General features: G+C 40.2%; 2 protein-coding genes across 2 annotated transcripts; both read right to left on the bottom strand.

Annotated features, from left to right (window-relative positions):
- Nucleotides 1-537: 537 nt before the first annotated feature.
- On the bottom strand, nt 538-6417 carry LOC117248216 (peroxisomal N(1)-acetyl-spermine/spermidine oxidase-like). The gene is made up of 10 exons (XM_033613039.2): nt 6183-6417; nt 5534-5710; nt 4974-5104; nt 4626-4813; nt 3097-3278; nt 2321-2490; nt 1864-1949; nt 1641-1753; nt 1332-1486; nt 538-1235 (listed from the first exon to the last, which is right to left on the bottom strand). The coding sequence occupies exons 1-10, from the start codon at nt 6334-6336 to the stop codon at nt 1083-1085; spliced, it is 1509 nt and encodes a 502-aa protein (XP_033468930.1). The 5' UTR covers nt 6337-6417; the 3' UTR covers nt 538-1082.
- Nucleotides 6418-7565: 1148 nt separating this feature from the next.
- On the bottom strand, nt 7566-22306 carry LOC117248218 (peroxisomal N(1)-acetyl-spermine/spermidine oxidase-like). Its single transcript, XM_033613041.2, has 10 exons — nt 22102-22306; nt 13127-13303; nt 12526-12650; nt 12180-12367; nt 11821-12002; nt 10321-10490; nt 9263-9348; nt 9039-9151; nt 8753-8898; nt 7566-7877 (listed from the first exon to the last, which is right to left on the bottom strand). The coding sequence occupies exons 1-10, from the start codon at nt 22253-22255 to the stop codon at nt 7737-7739; spliced, it is 1482 nt and encodes a 493-aa protein (XP_033468932.1). The 5' UTR covers nt 22256-22306; the 3' UTR covers nt 7566-7736.
- Between the last annotated feature and the right edge of the window lie 441 nt (nt 22307-22747).

The raw sequence follows: 22747 nt of genomic DNA, 5'->3' as shown, positions 1-22747 counted from the left end.
AGCATCTCTAGTCAAACAGCTTCGTTCGTTCCGGTGTGAGACCACTTCCTCTACGTTTTCTTTTTTTGCAGTTTTTCGCTAATGGGAGAGTTACTGCCACTTACCGGATAAAAACCATACAACCATACTGTGTAGTATGCCAGAAAAAAATTAGTACGTCCCAATACACGTTACTATAGCAAATACAGTGTGCCAAAAATACCAGTATGTTCCATTACATCTGGTCGGATTTTGCAGAATGCAAGCCAGCATGCTTTTCTGGCTATTCTGACCAGTGGGTTAAAGTAGTAAAATAACAACAACAGAGCTCTCAGGTTGACCTCCATCTCGGGTGAGCTCGGTGAATAATAATAATAATAATAATAATGATGGTAATAATAATAATAATAACAATACTACTAATAATAATAATAATAATAACAATAATAATAATAATAAAAACAATAAAATAATGATTATTTTGAATATTTAAATAAGTGAGACTGAACTTTATACAATGTTTTGCACATACATGTAGGAATCAATTAACTCAATGACTTAAGACAGAACTGTAAAAATAGTTTATTGAGAAATGTCTTATTTATCAATAGAATCTGATGGTTGATTACAATCAATGGACAGAGAATAATCAGATCAGCAAAGCAGAAAGTTGAAAACAGCATGGAGTTCAATCACTATTATAACAAGACAATGAAAATCTTATAACTGCATTGATTTTTTTTCAGTTGAAAAGCAATATATATGGGTATTTAATAGTGTTGTTGACTGATTCAGGTCCAAACTTGACATTTGAGTGCAAAGTTTTGAGTGCCAAGTGGGCAGCTTTCGTCATCAACCAAGCCCACCTTTGCCACCCTCTCACCAACCGCCCAAAAAAAGAAAGAACTGTGCACTGAACAGCATAAGGTCAGCAGTATCACACGTCACTGGCTGGGGCACTTTATACATTGCACTGACCGCATTAAATAAACAGCAGCTCTCACACCATCCTCCAAATCAACTCTGAGATCATAGTATGAATAAGATAAAAATTTTGGCTATAAATCTGATAAATCTCTTTTCATCACAGCAGTGCAGTTCTTTTAAAGCTTTGATCTGAGCGGCTCAGGTGCACGCATGGAAGAGTAGTGAGAGATGAGTCTGTCAGCCTCTCTCCACCCAGTGAGAAGAGCTCCATGGACGGTGGAGTAGTAGTATGGATGAGTAGCCTCTCCAGCAAACAGCACCTGCAGGGGCTGAGACAGATCAAAGGTTACAGTACAGAGTCTTACACCTTGGTTAATTATTTCTGAGTTGGTGTGTGTTTGTGTTTGGAAATGTACAGTAGGTACCTGTGACTGTGATCCCTTTGTAGGCAGGGGCTCCCTCATGTTCTCCAGGTCCTGCGCTGAACAGCCTATTCCTGGGTGAGAGTACGATCCACATGTCCAGGGGTCATGAAACCACTGGGAGTGCAGGACTCTCCTCGGGGTGATGGTAGGATTTCCTAAATACACAGAGTTAGTCTGAGAGTGCTGACAAAGATCTAAAATGACCAGGGCTCAGAAACATTTTTAGAAAATATTAACATCCTGCTGAGGATGATTCACTCTGAATGGAGGAGAAGTGTATCCGGATGCTCGTGACTTATTTAGACTGACCTGTAAATCTGTGGATGAGTTGTGTGATGGTGTGTGTGACCTCCTGTTCAGACAGTGTCTCCATATACTCTGACTCATGCCCAGCAATCCAGCCACACAGAACATGGCCATACCTGAAAGGTAAACCAAAAACATTACTACCTTCCTAATCAATGTATTCACCAGTTATTTTCCATTAAATACAACATGAACAAGGCAAGCAGCAGCATTTGTGGTTGCTGACCTCTCAGTGGGTTTCAGCACAGTGAAGCCAAACAACTTCTTCATCCAGGACCTCTGCACATCTGGCACCTGGTCCACCATGACATCCTGAATCATGACAAGAGATGACACAGATCAGTTCAAATGACCCTGTCTGTTTGATTTTTTTTTGCTAACTAATTGCAGAACCATAAAACATTTTTGGGATGCATGTGGGTGGAGAATAAGACCAAATAGTATGGTCGTGGACCGCACCAGAGACTCCAACTTGAGCCAAACCAGCCTCAAACTCAGACCCTTGATCTCTTTCAACAAGCCTTGGTGATTCCTCATCCTTTGATTGCTTTAAAAATAATTGAAATACTCTTTGCAAAGGCTTTATCCACATCAAAATTTATTATTTAGTATTGTTTTTTTTAAATTAAATTTCAAGTGTAACTTAATCCAGAGTGTATTACACCTTTACATACATGTCTTACCTCATCTTCCCACACCAGGTAGATGACCTCACAGTCAGCATCCCACCACGGTGAATCAAACTCCACAAATATTTTATTATTTGTTCCAAAACCAAGTCTCCGGACAGAGTGTAGCTTGTGCAGAGGGAGAGGAGGACGAAACAGGGTTGAATGGTGCTTCTTCAGGTATCCTGAACAAACAGAGCAAACCAGAACAAGTTATGTTATGCTATGTTATGCAGTATAGGGCTGCAACTACCCATTATTTTTATTGTCTATTAATCTGTTGATTATTATTTTCTCGAATAATCTTTGTCAGAAAATGGTAAAAAATTTCTAACAGCATTTCTCAAAGCTCAAGATTACATCATCAAATGTCTTATTTTGTCCACAACCCAAAGATATTCAGTAAACTGTGATCGATGAGTAAAGAAACCAGAAAATATTCACTATTAAGATGCTGGAGATTTTGATTTTTTTTACTCAAAGCAATATATCGAATATCAAATTAGTTGGTGATTAGTTGACCACTAATCGATTAATGCATTAATGGTTGCAACTCTAGTTCAGTACTGAATAGCTTGTTCTCTGATTAAAACTACATCAGAAATGCACATTTCATAAACACATCAAAAACAGCAGAAAACAGTACATCATGTTTAACTGCGACTAATGTGCAGAATTAAAGAGATATTACACTTGAGACTGAAGTTAGTGACAGGATTTAGTAATTAAAATGTTTATATTAGAAACAGTAACTAAAATGTTTAGGTATTTGAATACACGTTTGATTCTACCTAGAGGTATTGTGACAATCACGTGATCAGCGGCAACCTTCTCCCCATCATCACACTCGATCATCACAGGGCTCTCTCTCTTCTCTGTGTTGTTCCAGTGGACACAGTGAACAGGCTGATTGTAGGTCACCAAATCACTGGGGAGCTCCGACATCAAGTTCTTGATCAGACCTTCATAGCCACTGCATAAGAAAGAAAATGATGTTTCAGTCAGTTAGACATGGGGTGTCGGTAGCCTAGTGGATAGTGCCGGCACCCCATGTACAGAGGCATAGCCTCGCTGCAGCGAAATATCAAAATAATCTTAAAAAAAAAAAAAAAAGTCAGTTAGACATGCACATGTATGCTGAAACAACCAGTTAATTAACTGTCTGAGTGATGTACTGCCAATATGCTGAATTCTTACAGTGTCTTCCCTGTCTGTGTCAGGTAAAACTACTGGGGCCCCCTCCTGGAGCCAGTTGTCATCCAGAGGGTCCACCACTCGCAGGGGTAGGCATTGAGATTGGGGGCATTGTCACCAGGAGAAAGGCAAAGGTGGGGACGTAGGCGTGCTGACCCCTGGCATCCAACTGGTTCTAGGGACATGGAACATCATCTCTCTAGTGGCAGAAACCAGAGCTGGAACAGGAGGTGGAACAGTACCGACTAGGGGTACTGGGCTCCTAAGTATAGCACTGGCTCTGGAACCAAACTCCTGGAGGGGCTAGACTTTTCAGGAGTCGCCCAGGGTGAGAGGTGCCATGTGGGTGTGAGGACACTCACAAGCCTCTGGCTGAGCATCGCTGTCTCGGAGTTCTACTGGGGGAACATAAAGGTTGCCTTTATACAACCGCAAGCTGCTGGGATGAAGTATGACTGCTGTTTGTGCTTATGCACCAAACAGCAGTTTGGAGTACTGCTGGGGGACTCCAACGTTTACATGTGCAACAATGGAGAAACCTGGAGGAGGGTGATTGAGAGGGCCTGCCTGGCCTGAACCTGATTGGTGTCTCCTTATTGGACTTCTGTGCCAGTCACACAATGTCTGAGCGTAAGGTGATTCAAGTGTACTATAAGAGGGAGGGAGCTTGGAGAAGATCGGCTGGTCTGTCCTGTCCAAAAGAGCCTGCTGAGGTGGTTCAGCCATCTGATCAGGATGCCTGGACGCTTCCTTTTGGAGGTTTTCCGGGCATGTCTAACTTTAAGAAGGCCCTTGGGTAGACTCAAAACACATTGGAGGGATTATATATTTCATCTGGGCTGGGAGCACCTGGAAATTCTCCAGGAGGAGCTGGAAAATGTTGCTGGGGTGAGGGATGTGTGGACTACCTTGCCTAGCCTGCTGCCACCACAACCCAGCCCCAAAGAAGTGGACGATGGATGGATGGGCCTTTATTCTATGTCATGATTAAAAAATACTTGGAGCGTCCTTTGGTTGACGATCAGATAAGCTATTGCAGAATCTTTACTCATGAAATTACTAACATGTATATGTAGGAAATGACAACTTAATGAAACTGATTATAGAAATAATTGTTAGTACGAACCCTGGAAATGTACAGTCCAGTCCAGGAAGAGTCTTGTATAGGCCAAAGGCACCCAGACCCACCTCATCCATGCTGTGAGTCCCGTTAACACAGCACTCCACCTTCAGCATGGTACTGATCATACACAGTCGCAGAGAACTGGTGGCTGCATCAACATCTTTCCACTTCTCTGCTGCTCGTTGTCGAGCCTGCGCAACACAACAAGCAACAAAACAAACTCCTTATTCCTGCAAGATGCAATTTATTATCAACAACATCTGAGCTGGAGCGTCACAAATATTGGTAGCTCACAAACACACTGCCACTATGATAATAAACATATTATTACAGTCACGGAGAGAAACGTACCTCAGAACGTATGAAATCTCCCACACAGGCATGGGGTTCTCCTCCTTGACTCTCAAATTCTGAACTTTCATCAATTAACTCCATAAACAACTCCTGAGCAGGATAGATGTCCTTGGCATTCAGCTTCCGACCTGCACACGACCCACAGAATACTAATTAGGAAAATATCATCACACCCTACAGTAAATAATCAATGGCACTGGCTATACATGTCTTAAATTGTAATTCCAGTATTAGTTTAAGGAAACAAAGCAACACTACAAAGCAAACACCTTAAAAGGAACTGACAGTTAGGAATAACACACAGGAGTAAAATACCTGATCTACCAGACTAGTTTGTGGCTTGTGTACAAGACTGCTGTGTAAACATCCGTCTGAAATCAACCAACTCTTTCTACAAGGGTCAGACACAATAACGTGAATATGAATATCCATCTTTTACTTATAGTGTGAGAAAGGCTGCTTCAGCTCTGTGGTACACTTTCATATTATCTCCGCATTAATTTGAACTAGAGGTCAGTGGTCAGTCTTAAACTATGATTTTTAAAACATCTGGCAACCTGAACTGCTGAAGACATTGGGAACCCAGGGTGGATGTCCTTCGACGTCCATGGCCTGGTTCTCTGGGGTGAGGGCCTCCGGATCCAGCAGCCCGTACTTGCGGGCCAGACAAAACACTGGGTTCTCCTCAGACGGTCCATGGATCCAGTTTGCCCCTACCTCAACAATATTATCACCTGCAGATGAAAAACATTGTGCAGTGGCAGAAAATAAAGTTATTTATTGTTTTTTTTAAGTCCCCTAACATAAATTTCGTTGCTGTTCGTTTATAACAGGGTAATATAATGTATAACCCTTGCGTAATCAGCTCTTGTATTATCAGATAGTCACATGTTTTACAGCGGACATCTGGTCTCAAGACAGAACAATACTTTAAAAAAAATTAGGTGAGACAATGTTTGGATCTGTAAGATATAGCTTAGTGTGTCCACAGGAGGATAGCATAGATTACAATAGTAGTTGCAAGACAATAAAAAGTGCCGTATGGTTCAGAGACACTGCAAAACGTATTGAGGGGTAACGGGAAAGCCATCAAAGAAATGACACTGTGACCTCAGAGGCTTCCCAAGAAAATGTATTTTTGTGATTTGGTAAAACCGATTATTATTAAGATAAACTGCAGTCAAAGTTGTAAACAGCTGCTCTCACCCAGTCTAGCGGTTTTTATTCTTCCCCCGCTCCTTGCAGTCGCTTCAAGTATCCTCACATGATGAAACCCAGCGGTAACGAGCCGCTGTGCCGCCGCTATACCTGCTATCCCACATCCTATAATAACTATTTTAGCGTTCACATTCACAACCATACTTGCTTAACCATTACGGGCAAACGGTCCCTTGGCTTCCTGAATTAAAAAGATTTCCAAAGCCCCCCCAAAAAAAAGTCTTTTCCGGTTAAGAGTTTCAAAATAAAAGTCGTGTTTATTAGAGTAATATATAAATTAATGCATGTGGCAGAGCAAAATGGGATTTTCAAGTGAAGACTATCCCTGATTGTCTTACTTATAATCTTCTAAAAATCCACTTATAAAACGGTAAATGTCCACCTTCTTTAAAATCATAGCAGTGGCCCCTGATTGTGTGCCTTCTCACTGGAGTCATAGGGACAGCATACAAGTAGTGTGATTTATGGAAGCCTGTTCAATTATCGTGTAATCCTACAATAGCATTTTATTTTTTTCACATATGTATGTGCTGTTTGAGTAAAATTTTAAATTAAAATGCAATAATCCAATTACATTTTCATGTTCACATACTGCCCCGGCCAACATTTGTATGTGGAGCCCACCTGGGTAGTAAGTGAGCTGAAAAATGGGTCCTACATGGGATTGTCCACAGGTTCCATAATGGCCTTATGCCAGTGGCCCACATGGGATTTTACCCAAGTGGGCATCAGATAAGATATCCATTTAAGGCCCATACCCACTTGGTACCCAGGTAGCCGTGGCATAACCCATGTGTGGCCCACTTGGGTAAAACCACCGCTTCACTGAACTGAGCTGTTTCACTGATTTTGGTACAGTTAGATCACTTTAAGTTAGGATTCAAGTCACTTTTTTACACTTCATATAAGTATGTTAACCCAGATTGGTGGAAACCTTGGCATGATTAAATAGTATCATATCTGAAAATCTTTTTAAAATGACCACATATTGAGCATTTCAAATTAATTTAGTACCACTTTCCCATTGTGAGAGTATTCAACAAATAAATATATCTGAGTTGTGAGTCTGGTGTCATTTAATTACACCTAGCTACAAAAATAAAGCCTGCATTTCCAAACATGACATCACTGTCAAATGTTAGTGTTTTCATTAGGCTAACATGGCACTAACAGCATATACATTTTGTAAACTTGCAAACTTTGCACTTCTGGAAAAAAATGAATACCCTTTGACACATCAAAATCATTACATCATCAGTTTTGAAAAAGAAAAACAAACATAAAAATGTTATGTTAAAATGGTGATGTTGTAACATAATTTGGTATTATTACATTTTTAATCAAGTTAAGTTTTATTACATTTTCAGGCAATATCATATTTTCAGGAAATTATTTCAGTATTGAGTGCTACAGAACTTTTGTCAAATACAGTATGCAGTAGTAATCCCCAAGACTTTGTTGTGCAAAATCGGTGGAGTTCCCTCTTTTAAATCCATTAAATGAAATGTACAAGATTGTTAAATTTTGGGGATTAAAAACATTTTAAAATTTTAGATCTGGACTGATGGAGGAGTACTGAGAGATGAGTCTGTCAGCCTCTCTCCACCCAGTGAGAAGAGCTCCGTGGACGGTGGAGTAGTAGTCTGGATGAGTAGCTTCTCCAGCAAACAGCACCTGCAGGGGCTGAAACACACCCAGGCAGTTAGAACTGTGAGCAAATGACCCTTTGCCAAGCCCCGCCCCTTTGTGATGTCCCGCTAAGCTGAAGCTAGTATTGAGCCCTCCCTGAAGAAATATTATCATAATTTTGGAAAAAACGAAAAAGTGATTCCAGAGAGAAGCAGACAGTCTGTGTTTGAAGGATATATCCAGGATGTCAAACTGACTCAGCAGCAACAACAGGTTAAAAAGACAAAGATAGTTAGAAGCTAAAGCCGAACTATAGGCTACAGATCACAGTGTAAAAGTGAACCACCACATCACTGCTGATCGCCACAGAAGACAATGAATATAAAGGGAAACTTTGCAGATATTCATCCAGCTACATGTCATTGCACTGTGTGCAGATGATGAACAGTGTTTGGCTTCCCCTGTGATGCTGGCGAAAGTCGGGCAGGGATCTCCGGGGGAAGCCAAACACCATTCGTCTGTGCACAATGTGATGACACACAGCTGGTTGAATATAAGTTTCCCTGCTTCCCTTCACTGGTTCCTGTACAGCAGGGTCGGTCTTTATTCAGCCTTATAATCACTAGTAAGCAAACGTAAGCAAAGCAAATGTGTGTATCTTCTTCAGTAGGCTGTACCTTGAGTAGCTAACTAGTTAGCCAGCCTTACACCTTTCAGGGTTTGGTTTTGGAACAGGGAAGAGATCTCCTACCAACCTCTCCGGGTAATCAGTATCATTAATACACATACCACAGGCACAACGTCTAGCTCAAAATCCACGAACCAGTCTGCATGTAAGGGGCAGGACTTTGCAAAGGGTCATATTTTGTGAGTTAGCGTAAATGTACTCTGTACGTGTATGTGTAAATAAAACATGTTTTTCTGTGCACCTGTGATGGTGATCCCAGGGGCTCCCTCATGTTCTCCAGGTCCTGCGCTGAACAGCCTATTCCTGGGTGAGAGTACGATCCACATGTCCAGGGGTCATGAAACCACTGGGAGCGCAGGACTCTCCTCGGGGTGATGGTAGGATTTCCTAAATACACAGAGTTAGTCTGCGAGTGCTGACAAAGATCTAAAATGACCAGGGCTCAGAAACATTTTTAGAAAATATAAAGATCCTGCTGAGGAAGTGATTCACTCTGAATGGAGGAGAAGTGTATCCGGATGCTCGACCTGTAAATCTGCGGATGAGTTGTGTGATGGTGTGTGTGACCTCCTGTTCAGACAGTGTCTCCATATACTCTGACTCATGCCCAGCAATCCAGCCACACAGAACATGGCCATACCTGAAAGGTAAACCAAAAAACATTACTACCTTCCTAATCAATGTATTCACCAGTTATTTTCCATTAAATACAACATGAACAAGGCAAGCAGCAGCATTTGTGGTTGCTGACCTCTCAGTGGGTTTCAGCACAGTGAAGCCAAACAACTTCTTCATCCAGGACCTCTGCACATCTGGCACCTGGTCCACCATGACATCCTGAATCATGACAAGAGATAAAACAGATAAAATGAAATGAACAGAATCTCTGTATTATGAATGCTGATTAGACTAATTCAGGCCAGCATAAGAAGTTTCATTCTGAAAAAATAATTTAAAATACTTTCCCTATATTTTCAAACTGTACAATGGCAACAAGACGGTGAAAATCAAGGAGCTTGCATGTGTCATTCCAGTCATTAGGGTCAGCCTCATTCTGATACTGTGGCTTTTAAAAACATGCTTAAGTCTTTCTATGTGCACTTATACTTACCAGAGCTTGAAGTCATAAATGAGGAAATTTCAGGGGAGCAACAAAAATCACTGGACGACCCCATCACAGTGGAAGAAATTCAAACTCAAGGCTCCAGATCAGATGGTTTTCCAGGCCAAATTTTTAAAGACATGTGAACGAGCTCTCACCACTCTTGTTAGACATGTAGGGTTCATCTCTTAAAATGGGCTCTCTACCTCTAACACTATTATGCCTTGATCTTGATCTCATGAGATGCCGAGAAGGTGTTTGATAGGGTGAAATGGTCTTTCTTAATTAGTACTGTGGAGGCTTTTGCCTTTGGGGAGAGATTCATCTGCTGGGTTAGGTTACTGTGTTCAAACCTGTGGGCAGCGGTTCAGACAAATGGCATGTCAGCTCAATTTGACTTGCACAGAGGAACAAGACAGGGATGTCCTCTGTCTCCACTCCTCTTTGCGCTAATCCTAGAGCCCCTGGTGTAAGCTATTCACCAGGATCCCTTATTCCCAGGCCATCAGATTGGCCAGGTTTCACAAGAGTCAATGCTATATGCAGATTATATTTTAATGTTTGTAAAACAGCCTGATTAGTCGATGCCTACTTTTCCATCAAGTGGAGTCTTTCTTAAGGGTTTCAGGATATGACATAAATTGGATGAAGCCAGAGGCCCTCCCTCTGACATCCTATGGTATTATCTTTATTCATACATGTCTCACCTCATCCTCCCACACCAGGTAGATGACCTCACAGTCCGCATCCCACCACGGTGAATCAAACTCCAGAAAAATTTTATTGTTTGTTCCAAAACCTAGTCTCTGGATGGAGTGCAGCTTGTGTAGAGGGAGGGGAGGATGGAACAGGTCTGAATGGTGCTTCTTTAGGTATCCTGAACAAACAGAGCAAACCAGAACAAGTCGCGTTACGTTCAGTACTGAATATTATTATGTTGCTAAAGACTCAAAGCAAAAAGCCTCTTGTCACTCATGCATGTTGCTGATCTGTCTCAGGGAGCACTGATTAGCATCATTATTTTATTGTGGTACTATTCTTTAATTTTGTTGTTGCCTTTTTGGTTTTATGTCTACAGATGAGGAAGTTTATGAGAATAAAAAATTAATGTTTATGTGGAATGCAAAACCATATTTTGGTACCATATAAAGATGAGGAAATTTCAATCAATATTCGTGGACATGAGCTAATCAGGATCTCAAGATGCAGCCAAGGAAAGGAAAGGGTTCGGTTTGGGGACCTCACAATTGCAATGCTGCTTTTTGCTAATGATGTGGTTCTGTTGGCTTCATCACACTGTGACCTCCAGCAGGCACTGGGGTGGTTTGCAGCTGAGTGTGAAGCAGGTGGGATGAGTCAGCACCTCCAAATCTGAGGTCATGGTTCTCTGCCAGAAAATGGTGGATTGCACCCTCTTGGCTGGGAGAGTTACTGCCTCAGGTGAAGGATTTCTAGCATCTCGGGATCTTGTTCACGAGTGAGGGTTAAAAGGAGCATGAGATGGATAGGTGGTTTGGTGCCTCGTCCGTGAGGAGGGAGCTGAGCAGGATTTACTGGTCCATCTACATCCCAACCCTCACCTATGGTCAAGAGTTATAGGTAGTGACTGAAAGAATGAGATCATGGATACAAGCAGCTGAAAAGGGTCCCCTTAGAAGGGTGGCTGGGCTCAGCCTTAGAGATAGGGTGAGGAGCACAGACATCCAGAGGGAGTTTGGAGTAGAGCCGCTGCTCCTTTGCATTGAAAAGGGTCAGTTGAGGTGGTTCGGGCATTTGATCAGAATGCCTCGTGGGCACCTCCTGTTAGAGGTCTTCCAGGCACGTCCCTCTGGTAGGAGACCCAGAGACAGACCCAGAATACACTGGAGGGATATCTCATCTGGCCTGGGAACGCCTTGGGGTCCCCCAGGAGGAGAGAAATGCCTGGGGGGCTTTAATTGGCCGGCTGCCAACCCGGCCCTGGATAAGCAGATGAAAATGGATGGGCAAGCTACTCTCTCTCAAAGCTAGAAACCAGAGAACCAGAGTCATAGGATATAAAGTCTGGAGCTGCTCCATAGACTCACAAATGTGAGTTTTAGCACTCTAGGTTTTGGATTTGGGAGAGGGTCATTCACGTTTACTAATATATTTAGACTGCATTAGACCACAAGAATAAGTTTTGAAAGTGTGCGCAGTTCTCCGTTAATGAACATGTTTGATTCTACCTAGAGGAACTGTGACAATAGCATGATCAGCAGCAACCTTCTCCCCATCATCACACTCGATCATCACAGGGCTCTCTCTCTTCTCTGTGTTGTTCCAGTGGACACAGTGAACAGGCTGATTGTAGGTCACTAAACCACTGGGGAGCTCCGACATCAGGTTTTTGATAAGACCTTCAAAGCCACTGCATAAGAAAGAAAATGATGTTTAAGTCAGTGAGACACGTATTTGTGTCCTAAAACCACCAGTCATTAAAAATACTGAATCAGTAGGTTAGGTAGGAAATAATGACTTAATGAAATTGATTATAGAAGTAATTGTTAGTTGCTGCACTATATATAAGCAATGTTGGAGTACGAACCCTAGCAATGTACAGTCCATCCCAGGAAACGTCTTGTATAGGCCAAAGGCATCCAGACCCACCTCATCCATGCTGTGAGCCCCGTTAATACAACACTCCTGCTTTAACATGTTACTGATCATACACAGTCGCAGAGATCTGGTGGCTGCTTCAACATCTTTCCACTCTTCTGCTGCTCGTTGTTGAACCTGCACAAGACAACAAGCAACAACACAAACTCTTAATTCTTGCAAGATGCAATTTATTATCAACAACATCTGAGCTGGAGCGTCACAAATATTGGTAGCTTGCAAACACACTGCCAGTGTTATTGTTATTATTATTATAGTCACTGAGAGAAACGTGCCTTTGAACGTATGAAATCTCCCACACAGGCCTGGGGTTCTCCTCCTTGACTTTCAAATTCTGCACACATTAACCTAATGAAGAGCTCCTGAGCAGGATAGATGTCCTCAGCATTCAGTTTCTGACCTGCACACGACCCACAGAATACTAATTAGGAAAATATTATCTTGTTACACTCACATGCAACAGTAAATGTTCACTGACACCTGCTATATGTGCCATGAAATATAAAAATTTCAGTTGGGTTTACTCTGCTCAAATACTGGTGGTCCATAAGAGAAGGCATGTCAAAGCCTTGTTCTTTAGAATTACAGCACCATAATGCAGTTTACTCATTTTCTTAATCTGTATTATTCAATTTTTTTTTTTACTATTGTCCTTGTACGTTGTCATTCATATGCATAGGTGGATTTCTACAAAGCACACACTTAAAAAGGAACTCAAGCCTAGGAATAACACACAGTATTAAAATACCTGATCTACCAGACTAGTCTGTGGCTTGTGTACCAGACTGCTGTACAAACATAATTTGAAATCAACCAAAAACTCTGTTTGCAAGGGTAGGAAAAAATGACATGACTGTCAATATTCATCTGAGCAACCTGAACTGCTGAAGACATTTGGAACCTTGGGGGGATATCCTTCGACGTCCGTAGCCTGGTTCTCTGGATTGAGGGCCTCTGGATCCAGCAGCCCGTACTTGCGGGCCAGACAAAACACTGGGTTCTCCTCAGACGGTCCATGGATCCAGTTTGCCCCTACCTCAACAATATTATCACCTGCAGATGGAAAACATTGTGCAGTGGCAGAAAAGAAAGTATCATTATTAAAATGGGATATGACTGGTTATTTTAGAGAAACAACATTTGCTAAGTCATCTCTTGCATTTATCAGTTAGTCACATGATTTACAGCAGACACAGCTAGTTCTGGTCTCAAACAAACAATACATTTTTGAAATTAGGTGCGACGGTACTGTAAGATCTGTCTCAGTACAGAATCCCATTTTCCACAGAAACACAGGTTGAATAGTAGCTGTAGAACGATACAAGGTTGTAACAAATACATCATATTATAATACATCAGCCTTGCTCTATAGATCACAGGGAATGTCAAAAAGGGGAAACGTGGGACTGAGAACAGAGGGCCCGCATGTGCAGAGAACCCACAAAGATACTTGAATAAATAGCCGTAGATGCAGAAAGGGCCCTTATTGCTGGTGTACAGGGTCCAGAATTATGTTCTACGCTCCTGCCTGAAAGAGACTGGCATAGAATTTAATAAAAAATAGATAGTGGGTGCCAAGATGGCGGCTATTCATTCCAATGGAGTTGCTTGCCTACACCATGGGTCCGTCCCAAGTCTCTTAAATTACTGCTAGTGCTACTGCTAGCCGACTTCGCTAGCTGTTTAGCCCCTCCCACCTAGGAAAAAATGTGAGGAGCTAGCGCTAGGAGCGATGAGCGAGCATTGTCGGTTTAAGACATAGACATATATACGTAGACGCCGCATCGACAGCCTGAGCGCGTCTTCGCCGGCCGCCATCTTGGATGGGTCTCGCTTCGCCTCCACAGTGCATTCACTTCTATTGAGGAAGGAGCTGTATGCACAAGTAAAATAGAATAACTCACTGAATTTTCAACTGATTTTCACGCGGTTTGGTTTGTTACAAACGGCACACATATAGTTATGATACAGGATGCTTTCGTACATTAAAAATGCGGGATTTCATGCTTTAATACTTTCTGCAGATAGCAACAGCATGTTATTTAGGTCACAACACAGTTATTTTATTCACCTCAACCCCAGAGTGGGATATATATATATATATAGCCTATAGGCTATAGATAGATATAGATATACACACACATATATATACACTGTATAAACACAATATACACAATACAAAACATAGTATAGCATATTAATAAATTTATTAATATATTTTAATAAAGAAAAAGCTCTATTGTTGATTGAGTTTATTTCTCACACACACCCACTCCCTTTTATACCCACAGCCATCAGACTTAATAATTCTTTGTTAAATAGATGATCTTACAGACTTCTTTGAAATTTTCTTTTCGGGGATTAGTAAAGTTATTCTTATTACACTGACTGCTGTGATCCCTCAAAAGTAGTAAAAAACATTTTCAGTATTTACATAAACACTGAAATTAATTTTGGTATTGGTATTATAACTATGAAAATGGGACTGTGGTCAAGATAATTTGAAAAAAGATACAGAAGGATGAGCAGCAGGGGATATTTGCAGCACAGCTGGTGGAAAAGTGAATATGTGCACAAAGGTGTGCTAGGCAAGGCAAGGCAAGGCAAGTTTATTTGTATAGCACAATTCAACACAAGGTAATTCAAAGTGCTTTACAGAGACATTAAAAGCAACAAGACACAATTTAAAACAATAAAAACAGTCGATTGAAAAGGGAAATAGAAATTGAGAATGATAGTGATAATAATAAAATACAGTAACATAAAATAAAAACAGGCTCAATACATTGAACCGTCAGGATAAAAAAAGAAGTAAAATTAAAGCTGCAAGCAGCGTTTGGCGGGACCTTGCACTCTGCCACAAACATCAGAAAATCCTTACAGAGCTGAACGTTTTGATGTTTGAATGCTTTCTGTAGCTGTAGGTATGGATAAGTGATGTCACGATATGCAAATTAGATGAGTTAATTTATTCCCATCAGATTCCTCGTCCTTTATTTTGAGGAAGAGACAACAAAAACAACACAAAACAAAATAAATTTACTGTGTAAATATGTTCAAAATGTTGTTTTACTGAGATGTATGAAATCCAATATGGCCGTCGCCTAGTGACGTTACAATATGCAAATTAGATGAGTTAATTTAATGCCATGACAAACTTTGGGTCATGATGAATAGTTTTCTCATTTACAGTATGCCTTTATCTCTCACCACTTTCAAGCCACAGCCTTTTGAAATGTTGAAATGAAAATGGAATATTTTCCTCAATAAACTCTGGCACCTAAAGGGTTAAAATGGAGATTGTGCCCCTGTCATGTCTGCATGTAAGATTTAGACACACACACACATCATGTTTCTGTGAGTTTGTGTGTGACAGCGGTTGCCATGGTGATGAAGTAAGTGCACCTGGCAGAAGAGCAGAGAGAGAGTGACAGAACACAGAGAGACCTGTTTTAGTGGAGATTTAACTCCTCAAAGAAGTTCTTCCCATTCCCAAACCGCTGGTCCAGTCATCAAAATAATGTGATCATGAGAGAGATAAAGTTATACAGAAGATCTGTTTAGCAGCAGTTGAACTGGTATGTGTGCGTCTTTAAAGCCGATACAATAAACGGTGTAGGAGGAGATGTGTTTTTTTTTTAAGAGCACGTTTGAGGGAAAATCTTACTTTGAAAGGGCAAATAGCTCACTTCCTGTTGGACTTAGGTCATGGGTGTTAGCGTGTTATTTGTAGGTCGAACACTCCAGTTTTGGTTTGATCTTGATACGACATTCCTACAGGCTGCAGTGGCCAGTTTAGTGCACCTATGTGGCGCTAGAGAGCCCATTTTGGCACTGTAGGGGTTAATAATGTGTGTGTTCTGTTTCAAATGAAGTTTCTGCTGCTGTAATCTGTCCTTTAAAGATTGTCAGACACACAGACCAGAGAGCCCTGTGGCTGTGTCTGTGTGTGTGTGTGTGCAGCCGTTGTCATGGCGATTAATGACTTGCCTGTACCTGTGGCAGACACAGACACGTCAGGAGAGCAGATCACCAAAGGCTGTTTATAAAGGGATTTAACTCCTCGAACAAATGCTTCGCATACCCAAACCGTTGGTCCAAGCAAGAAAATAAAGTGATTTTGAGAGACAGCCACGTCTCGTGAACGCGCGTGTCGAGTTTTATATTTCTCGAGTCAAAAATGTGGTCAGGGGAGCGAGTTTAAAATGTGTTGCACCCCAGCTGTTTCCAGAAATTTCTCCTCTGAGTTTACATGGGAGTGAATGAGAAAAAAATCAGCGCTCCCTTCGCTTTGGAGCCACTCAGCAAAAATATGTACGTGTGAGAGATTCCATGTCAACATATCTGTGAGCTGGACAAATTTTCCTACGTTTTGTGGTATAAATTGTGTCTGTACAGTGAAAATTGTGGCCATGGCAGCGAGTTAAAGACAAAAGTTTTAGACGATTTTTAGAGCCCTCTCCACTCTAGCTCACAGCAATCCGTGCAATACACACCCATTGTAAAGTGAGAATTTCTCCACTTTTGCTCATGGTACTTTGAGAGGCACAGATGAAAAACGGTAAAAGATATGAAAAAGATGAAAACATGAGTGAATAGATGAGACCTGTGGCAACATTTGAGAGTTGGAATGGAGTCTGTAACACAAAGTATGGAGACGCTGTAAATGCTAGAAAAAGCCCTAAGATTGGTCTCTTTCTCCCCCCTGCTGCCATTCATTTCCTATGGGACAGCTTTCGAAGATCGCCAGGACGTTTTTCTGACATCTCACCTTATGGAGGCCATAAAATCCAAACTAAGCGAGTAATGAAAAAGTTACGAATAACTTTTGATTAGAACGAGTTGATCTGTCATCTGTGCAAGTTTGAAGCCGATTGGATAAGCGGTGTATGAGAAGAAGATTTTTTAGGAAAGGCAGTTTTAAGGCAAAATCTTACTTTGAAAGGGCAAATATCTCACTTCCTGTTGGATTTAGGTCAGGGGTGTCAGCGCGTGATTTTTAGGTCTTCATGAGACGAACACGCCACTTTTGGTTTCATGTTTCTACGACATTCCTACAGGCCGTGGCGGCCATTTTTGTGTGCCTAGGTGGCGCTAGAGAGCCCATTTTGGCACTAAATGTCATGATTTTCTAAAATTTTTCACCGGTTCTGATGTGCGTGCCAATTTTGGTGAGTTTTTGAGCAGCCTTCGGCGAGGACTGGTCTGTGAGAATGAACGCAGCAAAAAGTATAGGGAGGGTCCTTGCCTATGGCGAGGACTGCTTAGTGAGTAGTCCACTGCTGTTGGGCCCGGTCACTAATAAACGCACGCAGCAAAAACAAGAGGGTCTCTAGCCTCTAGGCTCGGTCCCTAATAATAATAAACGCAGCAAAAACAATAGTGTCCTCGCCTTCGGCGAGGACTGGTCTGTAGGAATAAACGCAGCAAAAAGTATAGGGAGGGTCCTCGCCTTTGGCGAGGACTGCTTTGTGAGTAGTCCACTACTGTTGGAGTCAGTCCACAATAAACGCACGCAGTGCCCTTGCCTTCGGCGATAATTAATAATTAATATCACCTACAAGCTATTAAACATTATTCCACTCACATGACATGCAGGACAGTTAATGATGGGTAATTGTGTATGTGTGTGTGTGTGTGTGGTGTTATATAAACACGTGTGGTTCTGGACATGAGCAGCTGCACATTTAACAGCCACACATCACCGACAGTCCGCTGAACAACGCAACAGATTGTGAATGAAATAAACTTAATTACAACATGACAGTCATTAATGTTACTCTTCGTAGTCACGTACACGTGTGAATTACAGCGTTTCATTGCAAAGAATGCATGTAACGGGTACACTTGCGCTGTTTCTCTGCCATCTCGTTCAAATGAGCCAGGTGTAGGGGGCGGGTATTTATACGTCATGGCCTCAAGCTGAAAAAGACTTCCTGTTAGGAACCTCTCGACCATCCTAGCTCGTAGCTGCTTAAAGCTTGCTGCTAGCTCCTAGCGCTAGCGATTTTTGGTTGGTGTCAGATAATAGGCCTGGGCTGGATCCAACTTCCATAATTTCTGTTGCACCTTTAACAGATCACTGTTTGATTAAACTTAATTTTATGTCCACAAACAAATGCTTTAAAAAGGGTTATTGGAAATTTAATTCAAACCTCCTGAAAAGTGAGCGTTTCTGCCAAGAAATTACTACAATGATCAATAATATAACCACAGATTCAAACCTTTTAACCTATAGAAGCAAATGGGAATATTTAAAATACAAAGTACGCCAGATTTCTATTTCAAATAGCAAAATATTAAGCAGGGAAAGTAAGGAAAAAGAGATGGAAATCATTACAGAAATAAACAGTATGTAATAAATCATCTCTAAATGAGAACAGCAAACAAAAACTTATACTCTTACAATCGTCATTGGATAACATCTATCTTTCTAAAGCCAAAGGAGCATATATTAGATCAAGAGCGAAATGGATAGAAGAGGGAGAGAGGAGTTCTGCATACTTTTGTAGACTGGAAAAAAGAAGACAAGAACGAAATGCAATAAGAACACTACTGATAGATAATCAAGAATGTACTGACCCAGACTTAATTTCTAAGGAAATCTTTAAATTTTACAATGAGCTGTACTCCTCTTCTTATTCACCCTCAGATGCTGATGCTTTCTTTGAGCATATTAAAAAGTGGATCCCCAGAATTGATAAGTATTTCAAAAGCATGTGCGAGGCTGAGATAAGTATGGATGAAGTGGAAAAAGCCATAAGATGCTTAACATTAGACAAGTCCTCGGGCTCAGATGGTCTAACAAGCAACTTCTATAGACATTTCTGGGTACATCTTAAAGATCTCTTTTTTTATGTTAAAAGAAATATCTGAATCTCATATTCTTCCAACTACTATGAAACAGGGATTGATCACTCTCATCCCTAAACCTGGTAAAGATTCCAAATTAATTGACAACCTTAGACCTATAACCTTGCTCAATACTGATTACAAACTATTAACACATATTTATGCAAACAGACTGAAATCTGGTATTACACAAATTATCTCAGATACACAATCTGGTTTTATTAAAGGACGATCAATTCATAATAATATACGGCTTGTGCTTGACTTGCTGGAATACAACCATCTAATTGAAGATGAAGGTTTTATTTTGTTCTTAGATTTTTTTTAAAGCGTTCGACACAGTCGAACATAAGTTTATTTTTAGCACCTTAGAACTATTTGGTTTTGGAGAAAACTTCATTAACATGATTAAACTAATTTATAAGGATACTAACAGTACAGTCATACTACCACAAGGAACATGTCCAAGATTCTCAGTTAATAGAGGAATTAAGCAAGGCTGTCCCATTTCTCCCTTATTATTTATCACAGCAGCGGAAATGCTTTCTATTCTTATAAAAAAAACAGATTTTGAAAATTTGATGGTGTTAGGCAAACAACTGGCAATTAGCCAACTGGCTGATGACACAACCATATTCATGAAAAATACTGAACAAATCCCCAAAGTCCTCAATACAATTAATTTCTTTTCCAAGGCATCTGGACTAAAATTAAACCTTAAAAAATGTGAATTATTACCAATACATAGTTCCCCTCTAACAACAATTCATAATATCCCTGTTAAATCAACCGTTAAATACTTAGGCATACACATTACTAAGGACATTAACACTCTAGATAACCTCAACATTTGGAATACTCTAGATAAATGTAAATCATATTTAAATATGTGGTCTCAAAGAGACATCTCTATTATTGGTCGAATTTTCCTCACAAAAATGGAATGTCTCTCAAGATTCATTTACCCAGCCTATTCGTTATCACTCTCTAAAAGTGCAATAAAGACTATAAACCAAGCAAACTTCAATTATATATGGAATAGGAAAACACACTACATCAGAAAAGGAATTATGGTTAAAGGATACGAGAAGGGAGGTCTTAAAGCCATCGATATAGACTGTATTAATGGCACCATTAAAATTAATTGGCTAAGATCCTTGTTAAGAGATGAAAATAGCCAATGGTTCCACATCCCAAACCATATTTTTATGAGCTTAGGAGGAATTAACTTTCTCCTTAGATGTGATTTTGATCTGAAAAAGATCCCCATCAAATTATTTGCCTTCCATCAACAGGTTTTGCTATACTGGAAAATGATTTTCAAGCATAATTTTAGTCCCCATAACACCCCATTATGGAATTGTAGGTATGTCTTACTTAGAAATAAATCCATTTTTTACCAAAATTGGTTAGAGAAAGGAATATGGTCTGTAATGCATCTGTTAGACAACACTGGAAATATTATACCCTTTGCAGAATTTTGCTCCAAATTTAATCTTAATGACAGAAGGCAATACAATAATATAATCAAAGCAATTCCTCAATCTATGATTATAATGTCTAATAACTTACTTCAAAGTAGTATTAACCCAAATCTTCCTTCGCTTTTGGTGAATGGTCATAATCTCAATAGCTTTAAGTTGCCTAACGTCACAGTCCGGCAAACCTTTATTAAAGAATTATATCCATTCTCAACAAACAGAAACTCAATTCTACAATTATTCTCTAAAAAGGAAGCTGAGAATGTAAGGACCAAATTCTTTAAGTATCCAATTGCACCAAAAATGAAGGAAGTTCACTTTAAAATTCTTAATGGAATATACCCCTCTGCTGAATTTTTACGATGTCGTTTTGGTTTTGAGCATAACAATTGCTCATTCTGTGATGATGAAATTGAAACCACAGAACATTTATTTTATGATTGCAAGTTTATTCATGTCTTTTGGGAAGATTTACATGACTGGTTATTCCCCAGATTTGTCAATTTCTCTAATTTAACAAAAGAGAATATTTTATATGACAAGATCCAACACATGATCTGGGAATTAATACAATCATCATCCTTGCAAAATTTTTTATACATAAGAACAAATTCATGAAAACAAAACCCCAAATCTATGTTTTTCATAAGGAGTTGTGTCATTATTTCTCATCTTTAAAATGCATGGAGAAAAAAACGGCTGTGAAGCTTCGTGATTTAGTAGAGGAGCTTAACCTCACAGAGTTCCCCTAGCTCTCTCCCCTTTATTTCCTATTTCTTTACTTAATAATTTTTGTTGTTGTTGTTGTTGTTTTAATTTGTTTATGTATTTATTTTCTTCACTCTCAGTAATTGGGTAAACTTTTACTGTGACATTTTGACTATTTGTACTGTTAAAACCCATATTGAGGCTTGTCTGTAGCCTATTTGGTTGTATAACACTGTTCTATGCCAAATTGTATTCCGGTTCAAGCGAGGAGCTAGCAGTAGCGCTATAAAAATAAGAGACTTGGGACGCACCCCATATGTGCATTCGCCAAAAAAGATTTCTAGCTTCCGGGTTTACTTCCCCAGTATTCGGCCCACTGAATATGCGCAGTAGTGTTTCTCCTGCCGGTCCTGCCCACATTGTGATTATGTCACAGATTTTTAAGTCGCTTTTCTCTGCTTGAGGAAAGTTTTACGTAAAAAAACACCCCATTGCTAAAAAATTCAGAATATAAAGATTCATTATTGACCTGGTTTACAGTTTAAGGTGTTCTGTCAACAGTTTTACAGATGTCTCTTTTTTCATGGTGTTCTATGGGGACAATGCTTTCTGAGCCGCAGGGGAATTTCTGCTATAGTACAGCGAGTGACTAGGCTGAGCAGCTTTCCTATTGGGGCCTGGGGATTGGAAAGGTGGTTAAAAACCTGCTGTGGAATTTAAGACTCCAGAAGAAAATGTATTTAAGTGATTAGGTAAAACTGACTGAAAGAGAAAGTGCAGTAGTTGTAGTTGCTGTACATTGTTACTCACCGAGTCTACCAGTTTTTATTCTTCCTCCACTTCTTGCAGTTGCTTCAAGTATCCGGACGTGTCGAAATCCAGCATTGACAAGTCGGTGTGCCGCTGCTATACCTGATATTCCACATCCTATTATAAATATTCTAGCGTTCACACTCATAGCCATAGATAGGTTTGTACTAAAGCATACAGTTTACTATGCTGACAGCTGAAAACACTGTAGCAAGGTAGACTGAGTGATTGCACCTCAGATGATTGAAGCACTCCCTGGAGTGCAGGACTAACCTTGAGGTGATGGGAGGGTTTATGAGTCCACGAGTGCTGACAGAGATCATTCCAAAAATGACCAAGGCTCAAAAACACGTTTGGAAAATAAAATGTGATCCGGTGATCGAATTCAAAATTATGCCCAATTCAGTCAAAATTCTAACTTTTATAACAGAAAATGTGATACGGTAAATTCAGTATCTCATTTTGATTTAGAGAATCAAAAAATTTACTTGCAATTTTAACACCACACATAAAAGTTATTACTTAATTTTTAATCTCAAAAATGTTAATTACATTGAGTGATTATGGTTTTGTTAGTCCTCACAGTCCACACATGCCAAAAATGTGCTTCTGCAGTGTTACCCAACTAAGTTAACAAGTAACTGGA

The sequence above is a fragment of the Epinephelus lanceolatus genome, chromosome 17 (assembly GCF_041903045.1).
Source record: "Epinephelus lanceolatus isolate andai-2023 chromosome 17, ASM4190304v1, whole genome shotgun sequence".
NCBI classification, from domain to species: Eukaryota; Metazoa; Chordata; class Actinopteri; order Perciformes; family Serranidae; genus Epinephelus; species Epinephelus lanceolatus.
This window is presented reverse-complemented; position numbering and strand designations above follow the sequence as displayed.

Excerpts from the sequence above, each read along its gene's own strand:
- LOC117248218 (XM_033613041.2), bottom strand. The coding sequence starts at position 22,255 with ATGGCTATGAGTGTGAACGCTAGAATATTTATAATAGGATGTGGAATA. Across the intron at positions 10,491-11,820 it reads TATTGTCACAGTTCCTCTAG|GATACCTAAAGAAGCACCAT; the intron begins GTAGAATCAAAC and ends CTGTTTGTTCAG. Across the intron at positions 8,899-9,038 it reads ACTCATCCGCAGATTTACAG|GAAATCCTACCATCACCCCG; the intron begins GTCGAGCATCCG and ends CTGTGTATTTAG.
- LOC117248216 (XM_033613039.2), bottom strand. The coding sequence starts at position 6,336 with ATGGTTGTGAATGTGAACGCTAAAATAGTTATTATAGGATGTGGGATA. Across the intron at positions 1,950-2,320 it reads ACCTGGTGTGGGAAGATGAG|GATGTCATGGTGGACCAGGT; the intron begins GTAAGACATGTA and ends GTCATGATTCAG. Across the intron at positions 1,487-1,640 it reads ACTCATCCACAGATTTACAG|GAAATCCTACCATCACCCCG; the intron begins GTCAGTCTAAAT and ends CTGTGTATTTAG.